Source organism: Henckelia pumila, chromosome 1, assembly GCF_033568475.1.
Source record: "Henckelia pumila isolate YLH828 chromosome 1, ASM3356847v2, whole genome shotgun sequence".
NCBI lineage: Eukaryota > Viridiplantae > Streptophyta > Magnoliopsida > Lamiales > Gesneriaceae > Henckelia > Henckelia pumila.
In genome coordinates, this window is record NC_133120.1 from 94,078,124 (window position 1) to 94,089,410 (window position 11,287).

The 11,287-nt window shown below is 32.9% G+C and overlaps 1 protein-coding gene and 1 long non-coding RNA gene across 2 annotated transcripts; one reads left to right on the plus strand and one right to left on the minus strand.

Annotated features, from left to right (window-relative positions):
• Nucleotides 1-3,390: 3,390 nt before the first annotated feature.
• On the plus strand, nt 3,391-4,911 carry LOC140887973 (uncharacterized). Its single transcript, XR_012152059.1, has 3 exons — nt 3,391-3,557; nt 3,942-4,097; nt 4,448-4,911. It is a non-coding gene; the product is annotated as an uncharacterized lncRNA (long non-coding RNA).
• Nucleotides 4,912-4,998: 87 nt separating this feature from the next.
• On the minus strand, nt 4,999-7,209 carry LOC140887964 (trimethyltridecatetraene synthase-like). Its single transcript, XM_073295615.1, has 3 exons — nt 6,011-7,209; nt 5,685-5,933; nt 4,999-5,570 (listed from the first exon to the last, which is right to left on the minus strand). Exons 1-3 carry the CDS (start codon nt 6,902-6,904, stop codon nt 5,190-5,192), a joined length of 1,524 nt encoding a protein of 507 aa, XP_073151716.1. The 5' UTR covers nt 6,905-7,209; the 3' UTR covers nt 4,999-5,189.
• Between the last annotated feature and the right edge of the window lie 4,078 nt (nt 7,210-11,287).

Genomic DNA, 11,287 nt, shown 5'->3' on the forward strand with positions numbered 1-11,287 from the left:
TTGATATATACAATTTTCCCTTTTTTTTTTTTGAAAATGATATATTTGAAAAACATATAGAACAGGGAAAATTGAATTTTTGACCACGTATAGTTGTTGTATATATGCAGGAGAGCAGCATCAAGGACAAGTGGACTTCGAAGACATCTAACGTGGAGAGTGGATCGCTCCGAGACCAAAGCCAAGATAAAGCGTGAATGATTAATTTAGTGCCAACCCAAACATTTTATTTGCAAGGAAACAAACAAACAATTGAATTGATCACATTGGCCTAGGTTGCTTATTATCTTGTTGAGTACTGCAAATAGTACTTTTCATACGTAGCTAGCTTAAATTATACATGATTACTGCTTATGTTGTTCTTCGTTTGATTTAATTCTTCCGATGTAATTCAGCTGGGATTTCGTCGAGTTGCTTTGTAATTGTCCATTTATCCGGCGGGTTTTTTTTATGTTTTTTGGTCGATCCTAGCTAATTTGTTGTTTCTTTGGTGGATTCAACGGACTTTGATTTACTTAATTCACCATCGGAACATGGATAATGTAAGTACTTGTCATATATATATATATATATATATAATATTAATCTCCTTCACACCAATATGCAGGGATTTTATGTGCACCGCATGATATTTGCGCAAATATCTGAGATGTTCACGCAAACATATGCGAACATCTGATTTTTCTTTTCAAATGTTCGTGTGAACATCTCAAATGTTCACGAGAGCATCACGCGGTGCACATAAAATCCTGCACACTAGTGTGCTAAGGAATCATTACTATATATATATATATATATATATATATAAAAAATAGGGTTTTTCCTAATTAATTATAAAAATAGTTTTTTAAAAAAAAAATACTTTGAGTGGTGGAGTTTTGCAAACCTTCTTTTTTTTTTGTTATTTTTTAATTAAAATATTTTTCATGATTTGATCGGAATAGGAGATCCGTCTATTAGATATGGTTGTGATTTTAAAAATTATCGTTGATCGAATAACTAATTTTTAAAAAATATTTGTTGATTTATCTTGAATTTTTTTAAATCAACTAATATATGATAAATCAACTAATATTTTTAAAATAAATTAATTTTTTAAAAACAAATGGTTATCCGGTTAGATATCATTTTCAAAATCATAAAAACTTTAGATAATATCTCATGTATCTGATAAACGGACCTCTTATTCGATCCAACATATTTAAAATATTAATTTTTTTTAATCAACTAATATTTTTAAAATAAATATTTTTTTAAAAAATAATGTTTTCATGTTAACAATCATTTTAAAATTACAAAAACTCTAATGATATTTTGTCTCACATATCTGATAAACGGATCTCCTATTCAATGCAACTCATTAAAAATATTATTATTTTTTGAATCAACTAATATATTATAAATCAAATAATATTTTTAAAATAAATATGTTTTTTAAAAAATATATAGTTAACAATTATTTTATTTTAAATCACAAAAATACCAACGATACTTTCTCACATATCTGATAGATGAATTTCCAATCCAATGCAACCTATGAAAAATATTAATTTTTTAAAATAACTAATATCAGATAAATCAACTAATATTTTTAGGATAAAAAAATATGTTTTTAAAAAAATATCTAGTTAACAATTATTTTATTTTAGATCACAAAAATACCAATGATACTTTCTCACACATCTCATAGATGAATTTCCAATCCAATGCAACCTATGAAAAATATTAATTTTTTTTAAAATTAATAAATATGATAAATCAACTAATATTTTTAGGATAAATAATGTTTTTTTAAAAAAGGATTATTCGGTGAACAATCATTTTAATTACAAAAACTCCAATGACATTGTTTCCCATGGACGAATCTCTTATCCGATCCAACACATAAAAAATATTTAAATTAATAAATAAAAAAGAAAATTTTTTTTCAAATAAATTTTTTTAAAAAAGAAAAAACAAAAGGCAGCAGCATTCTGTCACGAACCGACATCTTCCTGCGCATTCCGAAAATTTCTAAAGTACGGTGGTACCTTTGGAGGTTGTATATATCCTAGAACAGTCTAGATTTGAGTAGAAACCACTTTTATATATATACCCTTATATAGAATAATGTAGAATTAAACATTTAGATTTGTGTAGATGCTAGAAGCTTTTGGAAAATTAATTTCCACTGTCGGGTCAAAGTGATCTTAGACATTCATTATAGGAAGCCACTACTTGAACCCAATACAAAGCTCCAAGCTCTTTTGTGTACTTATTTAAACAAACACGTGGACATACATTTGCGTGTCAAATACTGTTTTGCTAGTTCTCGCGTTGCAATTTAATTGTAGAGTTCGCTCTTTGTGGTGAAGTTTTGCACTACTTTTACAAAACTCCACCACTCAAAAATTTTTTTGAAAAAAAAAAAAATTGACAAAAAAAAATTATTTTTAAAATTAATTATAAAAAAACCCAAAAAAAACCCAAGATATATTAGTTTAAAATATGAGATTAAAAATGATTTAATTATACAATAAAATTATAATTATAAATTAAAAAATATCGAACAACCCTTTTTAAAAAAGTAATAGTAAAAATCTCTCTTATTTTTCTCTCCATTTTTCCCAAATCGACAGCCATCTTCGCCGCCTTCGACCGCCCGAATCCTAGATCTTCGACCGCCGAATCCAGAATTGATCTAGCGACTTTGTTCCTTGCGATTCAAGATTTTTTTTTATACCAATTTTTTTTCATATCAATTTGCTAGTTCTCGCGTTGCAATTTAATTGTAGATTTCGCTCCCACCACTCAAAATATTTTTTGAAAAAAAAAAATTGACAAAAAAAAATTTATTTTTTAAATTAATTATAAAAAAACCCCAAAAAACACCCAAGATATATTAGTTTAAAATATGAGATTAAAAATGATTTAATTATACAAGAAAATTATAATTATAAATTAAAAAATATCGGACAACCCTTTTTAAAAAGTAATAGTAAAAATCTCTCTTATTTTTCTCTCCATTTTTCCCAAATCGACAGCCATCTTCGCCGCCTTCGACCGCCCGAATCCTAGATCTTCGACCGCCGAATCCAGAATTGATCTAGCGGCTTTGTTCCTCGCGATTCAAGATTTTTTTTTATACCAATTTTTTTTCATATCAATTTGCTAGTTCTCGCGTTGCAATTTAATTGTAGATTTCGCTCCCACCACTCAAAATATTTTTTGAAAAAAAAAAATTGACAAAAAAAAATTTATTTTTTAAATTAATTATAAAAAAACCCCAAAAAACACCCAAGATATATTAGTTTAAAATATGAGATTAAAAATGATTTAATTATACAAGAAAATTATAATTATAAATTAAAAAATATCGGACAACCCTTTTTAAAAAGTAATAGTAAAAATCTCTCTTATTTTTCTCTCCATTTTTCCCAAATCGACAGCCATCTTCGCCGCCTTCGACCGCCCGAATCCTAAATCTTCGATCGCCGAATCCAGAATTGATCTAGCGGCTTTGTTCCTCGCGATTCAAGATGCCTAGTCGCAATTTCGGTTGCGGGTTGTCTTCTCAGGTGATTTTCTTTCGATTTCCGATTTCTTCTGGGTTATTGGGTTATTGAGTTAGAATGTGAGCTTTTTAAGAAGCTGCTTCGAATTTGGGTGTTATAAGTGCAGCTTTTCTGTCGATTTCATTAGGCTGCCGTTTCGCAACCGGCACTACTTTGCTTCACTTTTTGGTGAATTTTTGAGCTTGTTTTCCAGTTTTGTTCAAGCCTTGGGGGCCGCCCTGTGAGGAAAACTTCCTCGTTTGTTAGTTTCTGTGAAGTAGAATTGAAAATTGGGTATCTTTTGTTGAGTGCTTGGGATTGCACTTTTGCGTTTTATTGTGTCAATGTTATATTTTTGTGTTATTTTTTTGTAAAAGATTATTCTTGTTAATGTTTTGATTTGATCAGTGGGAAGCTATGAGAAATGGCAGAGGGATGCATTGATAGTTAAAACTTTATTAAAGTCTATGAACGTTGATGTTTATGAGCCCCGGGTCGATGTGCTGACTGATGCACAGGTATACTCAGAGCATTCTGGAAAGTTCGCAACCTCCACCAAGAGAGGTAATCTGACCTTTATTGTACTCTTGTGTTTATTGTTCTATTGATTGGAAATTATTGTTCTATTGATTGGAAATTGTGGGTGAAGTCACATGGCATACATATTTATGTTTTGCTTCCATAACTCCAGTAACATTTGGTTTATACTTTTGGTTCGTCTTGGACTTTCAATCATAAATGTGATTTAGTTAGTTGACTTCTGGAAAAATATTATTTTCTTTGTTCCGATAGATATTTACTTTTTCGAATTCTTCTCTTACTTGATTATGAATGCTGCATTCGCCAAATATTTGCGGGTATGTGAATTTACCAATGTTCAAACATGATCCTTCTGACTCCAAACTCGTTGACAGATGCTACTGGAGTTGGCCAGGAGCAGAAACAAGATTTCGTTGCCAAAGTCAATCACGCAGTATGGCATCCTCTAACAAGATACTTTGATCAGCCCAAATTATCAACTTGCTATCCCAAAAATGCAGGGTGGTCAACCTGTTGAAGAAACAGAAGAGGAGGAAGAAGGTGTGGATCGCCTGCTTCCAATATTTCTCAAGACCACAGTTCCTCCTTCCAAGGGATGACGCAACGAGTATCGTTTCCTTTTGGAGCTAAACATCCAAGATAACTTTTCGTATCTGCCACTGCTTTGAGATCTAAGCAGAGCTTTTTCTTCATAGAAAAACAATTGGTTTTTCATTTATCAATCCATTTACACAGGAAACTAAGCTTATTTTGCTGGTCATTGAATGTTGTGCTCAAATACTTTGGGTCATTTAAGAGGCTCATTTCTATTTCACAAGTTGAGAAATTTTAGCCTTCAGATACTCGTGGTATATGTGCTCAAAGTTCGAGCTCACGTTTAATATAACAAGAAAATACTCGGTTTGAAATCAAAGTCATTGCAGAATTTTCCTTTATAAACCTCAATATAACTTCTATTAGCACAAACAAATACATAAATCATAATCACTGATGGTTTCTTCACCTTCTCTTTGTATCAAAGAACTTAATCTTGACATCAAGTCCTTGGTGTGATTTATTTATATTTTATTACTAAAAACACGAGCAAGCCATCATAATCATATTTTAAAAAAAAAACTAAAGAGAATAAAGCTCAAGTGGAAGCCTCGGCTCCCCCACCACCACTAGTGGGATCTTTCTTGGAGTGGAAAGCCCGAAAATCTCCTCCATGTTCAAATCTTCGGGATGCATTTTCTCTGGCAGTCTCCAATTAAACCCATGCAACAGGTTGGCCAAGCTGCTTTGGATCACCTTCAGGCCCAAACTGTAGCCCGGACACATCCTCCGGCCCGATCCAAACGGCAATAGCTCAAAATCTTGACCCTTTACATCGATGGTCTTTCCAATGAACCTTTCGGGACAAAATTCAGTTGGGTTTTCCCATAGTGACGGGTCCCTTCCAATTGTCCACACATTCACTAGCACTTGCGCCCCCTTTGGTATGTCATATCCTGCCACCTATAACGCATACACATTGAGTTGCCACTAAAAGATAAAACTTTTGACATAGAAACATAAATTTAAAAAAGCATCAACATTTCATCAAAATATAAAATCAAAACCAAATATTACCTTACAATCCTCCCGTGCGAGCCTAGGAACCAACATCGGTGCCACGGGATGTAGCCGCATGGTTTCCTTGACAATGGCGTCTACGTAAGGGAGTCGAGGTATGTCCGTCTCTCGCACCCACCGGTTTTGGCCGATGACACGGTCGAGTTCCTCCGTCGCCTTGACGAAAGTCTCCGGCTTCTTCAGGAGCTCCGAGATGGCCCACTCCACCGTCACCGCCGAGCTTTCCGTCCCACCGGCGAGCAAGTCCTAGACAACCCTTAAAAATCAATTTGGATCGAGGCTTTCAAAACAAATTCGCAGAGTTGTGATTTCTTCATACGTACCTGAGTGAAAGCTTTAACGCCATGCCTCTCCAGCTTCACCTCCAAATTGGGGTCCTCGGAAAGATCCAACAGCACATCCACCATATCTTTGCTGCCACCAATCTTTACCCCTTTCCTCCTCCGGGCGTTGTGTTCATCCAGGACATGTTCCAGGAACCTGTCGAATTTCTTGCTGACGATCTTCATCCTCTTCACGTATCCCTGTAGATCCATGAAACCCACGTACGGAATCAAATCCCCGATGTTGATCACACCGTTGAGGAAGAAGAGCTCGTCCAGCATTCTCTTGAACTCGTCCGGGGACACGACGGAATCTTTCGATTCATCGGTGTATCTCTTGCCCAGAACCATTCTGCTGATCACGTTCAAGCTCACCGTGGAGAGATTATCTTTCAAGTGCAGCGGTTTCCCCGCGGATTCGGACAAGTCTCGGAGGAGGGAGTTCATCTCCTCGGTGCGTATGTACTCGTAGGATTCGAGTCTTTTCGCGCTGAAAAGCTCCATCAAACACATCTTTCGGGCCTGGCGCCAGTACGGCCCGTATGGTGACCAGGTGATGTCGGAGTAATTGTAGGTGGTGTATTTCCCGGCGGCGGTTTTCGGACGCGAGGCGAAGGTCAGATCCATTGTTTTGAGGAAGGTCTTGGCCATTTCGACGGAGGAGCCCACCACCACCGGGTGAGACCCGAAACGGAGGTGCATCAAGGGCCCGTATTTTTGGGAGAGTTGGTGCAGTGATCGGTGGGGGAGTGAGCCTATGAGGTTCAGGTTGCCGATGACGGGCCATGGCTTCGGGCCCGGCGGTAGATTAAGCTTTTTCCCATGTAGGAATCTTCTGAAGAGAAATAATGAAACGGCGGCGAGGCAAACGGCGCCCAAAACCGTGATGTCCATTTTTGGAGAATTAAAGACTGTGAAAGCCAAGTGTTAGAATTCAATGGCCAATTTTATTTATAGACGAATCTGCAGCAAGGCAGGAGGAGGAGGAGGAGGAGGATTTCTTTTTTTCTTAAAAAAAATAATTAAAAAAAACTTTATAAAATTGGCTTTTAATTCGGGCAAATTTACATAAATCTCCGATTCTATAACTTTAATTTGCATTGGCTCTTTCTCAGAAAAAAATTATATGTTTAAATTCTTCGATCTACGTAAACTGTTTTTAAAACATTTAGTATATGAGTGGAAACACGTTTTTCTGACAAACACAGAATGCAAAGTCAGATTTGGATGAAGAGATTTGAAGCAAATTCATCTTTTTATTTTTCAAAAATTTGGTGGGGGAAAATGACCTTTTTCTTTAATTAAATTATTTGTTTTTCGGTTTTCTTGAAAGCTTGTTTTTGGGATAATAATTTTTAATTTTCAATTATTTTTTTTTAATTACTGACGTGAGAGTTGAAAAATCGACATTTTTCAAAGTTATGTCATAATTTTTCGATGTAACATGAGCAATTCGATCAAAATAATCGAAAATAAAAAATTAGACCACCTAATCCATCGTTTTGAAAAAGCAAAAAGTAAAAGATTTCAATGAAATAACAAGAATTTAACATTAACTGTGTGCATCCTTGACTTTCCTGGGAGACAACACAAATTCACCAATTAACGATGAGGGTCTGGTTGATTATAGTATGAAACTGCATATTAAGTTGACTTGTCACAACGGACTTTTGGGTTTTATGTTTCTTTCAGCTCAAATTCTCGGAAACTTTGTGAATGTTTCCAAAAATATTCTTTGTACAAAATAATCTACTTCTCGAGCCTGAAACTTGGATACTTAAGACTCAATGTTCAATTTAAATCTTCTAATCGTAAGACAGTTTAAACATTATATTATATGTCACTTTTGAATAGAAAATTATTGTATGTTTAGCTTAAATAATATTATGCAATTGTAATTTGATCCAAAAAAGTGAAGAATAATTAAATGATTACATGGAAGGACGATGGAACTTTTTTCTTCATTAAAAAAACACAATAATTTGATCCAGTTCCCCTTGTGTAGCACATACATTTTCTTTTCTTTTCTTTTCTTTTCTTTTCTTTTCGGCATTTGGTGAATACAAGAATTTTAATAAAAACAAATTCATTTAATTTGAATGTTTTTTAATTAAGAGATGAAGACTTGCTCATTAATTTTTATTTATTTATTTTTTTTAAGAAGAAGAAAAAGATAAATTTTCCAAATTTACTTTAGTTTTCGTAATCCGTAGGAAAAAAATTCATATATTTGTTATTTTTTCCACACTTAGGTATGAACGTGTGAAGGAGTTAAATTCAATGGGAATTTCATATTCCTTTTGATTGAGTGGGAAGAAGACTCGAACATCCGAAATTTCAATCATTATTTCGTGCCACTTTCTTACAACATACAAGTAAATATTCGGGTGCAATTATATTATAATATAGCATATGCATTCCAAATCAACATTAGGGGTGCCCTCGGTATATAGACTAAAATCTATGGATTTCAATTATATTTTTATTGTTAATAATAAACCAACAAATCAAATTTTAAATCAATATCTTACTTATTCATAAGTAAATATTATAAAATAAAATTGATTTCAAATGACATCATTATTAAGTGAACTTGAAATTCAGCATAAATCACATTAAATAATATATAAACACATAATGATGTACTCAAAATTTATGATATTATTTTTCTAAACAATAAAAATTCATTTGATAACTAGCAGACGATGCACACGCGTTACGTGTGTAATATAATTAACAAATATTTTATGAATTTGTTTGTTGAGTTGTACCAATTTTTCACTGACTGCCTGCTACGCAAAAAATAAGAAAAGAATAACAAACCTTTCGAACCAGATTTATGCTCATTTTGCTTCCGAAATTAATTTTTTCTATCTGGGATAAAATTTTTCGTAATCTAGCCAGAAAAACACAACAAACAAATTAAAAAGCACGACCATTGGCACACAATTCCAAATTTTCAACATATAACTAAAAATATAAGGTCTTACTTTTCTTCTCTGGCACTTCACTGGAGAAAAATCTATATATCCGGGTGTTTTCAATGAAGTTCTTAGAATTGGATAAATAAGATTTAATCATCGACCAATTTTTGGTTCCTGTTGTAGCTAAATAACCCCTGAAAAACCCTAGTTTTCCATGAAACGAAAGAATCAGCCGATCGATTTTCAAAGAGCACTTTAATGCTCTGCAATAGGATGGGGATGGGGTTTTCTTAAACGGGTGTGATTGGGATCTGTTTCTTTTGGAAAAAGTGGACACGTTTGCTTTGATTGAGAAGCGAGTGTTAGAAAAACTGAATGAATTGAACGTGGATTGAAGAGTGTGAGATGAAGAGCATTCTAAATAGATTGAAAATCAAACCATGACATCACCAGTTATTATGTATTACTCAAATTAACTTAATAAATAGTAAAAAATGTTTAAGTTAAACGTTTATTAATATATGTATCGTCCACATACTACAATTTCTTCGATAAACTCCACACGAGAGCATAACTATGCATTTTTTGGGTTAGTGAGTACCAATAGTATGAATTTATCCCATGCATAGGCTGGGTCTCTGTAAATTATTACATTTTAACAAATACCATTTATTATTGTTTTGGCCACAAAATGTGTAAAATATCAACTTGAAGCCGCCAATAAATGTTTTTTTTTAAATTTATTTTTGGGTCTTCATATTGCTGGCTACCTTTTCTTTTTTTTAGGGGGAAACTTCATATGGCTACTTTTGGTGACGTCACGGAGCTGACGACAAAACTGATCGATCACAATAATTTTACTATTGGTATAGTTTTTTCCTTCGATTTAATGATTATAAAAATTGACAGAAGCAAAGGGGAAAAAAAATCACTTTCCATTGGTAGCTCTCAGATTTATTTTTGTCGGAGAAAAATTGGAGTTGATAATTTTTCGTCATGAAATTTTTATTTTTTATTTTTGAAAACTTGGACGTGTATAATATTGTCGGAAAGTTATAATTTTATTATGGAGTTATAGAGCAAGAGACTGAACGGAACCATGCTCGAGGTCACATGTATGTGTCAAATATTCGATAACATAAATGATTAAAATTAAAAATAGCCGAATATGAAAGATTAAGTTCACAATCTTTCCATTAAATTAAACTTTGGGTTTTAATTTTTTTTTAAAAAAAAAGATTGAAAATTAAAGAAACTCATCTAATAAACTCTACAACCACAATAGAGTTTTAGTGATTTCATGTCACGTAACAATGGACCACTTTAAAAAAATGCCATATCTAACTTAAACAATAAAATATGGGGACTGTCCCCAAATAGTGACCTAAATGGTGGAGTAGATGAACACTTGATCAGATATCAAGATATAAACATTTTCTTTAGCTAGCGTAATTTGCAGGTTATTATGTTAGTTCGGAGGTTTACTCGATATCTAGAGTAAGATAGCGCGCGACTATGAATTCTAACGTAATTAAAAATAAATAAATAAATAAATAAATAAATAAGTGTGGGGACTGAAAACCAAATTAGCCAAATGCATGCGCTGGTGACAGCGTCAAAGAAATTATCATGATTTTTCGGTCAAAAAGTATGTGTCCAATAGGGTTCACTTTGGAATCTGACAGTCCACACATACCAAAAACATAAATTTCTTCATATTGTATCTTTTTTGATCTACATGAATTAAACAGCGATTATTAGGATATTCAATTTAGGGTTATGCTACATGTACATTAATGATTACACATTGAATTAGGTATAATACTTAAAATTATACAACCATCCTAAATTCATTTTTCAAATAAAGTGCAAGGTACGTATCAAAGCGAGCGTGTAACTCAATGTTCTTTCAATGCGTTTTGATTTTGAGGAATCGATCTACCTAAATTTTCAAACATTTCATTGATTAAAACGTACACACTACCTAAATTATTGTCCCGGAAGCCCGAGCATTCGAAAATTTGGGATAAATAATTTGCCATCAATGGACCACCGTCGGTGCAACTATTTCTGGGCCTATATCTAAACAAAAACGAGCCCAACATGAAGAGGAAACAAACAACCACAAGAAGAAAAGGCCCAAAAACATAATTTGGTCCGTGGACTCTCTCCAGGCCGAGGCATTTCGTAGTAAATACTTTATTATTATTATTATTATTATTATTATTATTATTATTATTATTATTATTATTATTATTATTATTATTATTATTATTATTATTTTGAGATAAGTAGTAATTACTTTATTATTTTTATATATAATAAGATTTTTTTAATTCTTTTAATCGACTAT

Excerpts from the sequence above, each read along its gene's own strand:
- LOC140887964 (XM_073295615.1), bottom strand. The coding sequence starts at position 6,904 with ATGGACATCACGGTTTTGGGCGCCGTTTGCCTCGCCGCCGTTTCATTA. Across the intron at positions 5,934-6,010 it reads GCGTTAAAGCTTTCACTCAG|GACTTGCTCGCCGGTGGGAC; the intron begins GTACGTATGAAG and ends AGGGTTGTCTAG. Across the intron at positions 5,571-5,684 it reads TCGCACGGGAGGATTGTAAG|GTGGCAGGATATGACATACC; the intron begins GTAATATTTGGT and ends TATGCGTTATAG.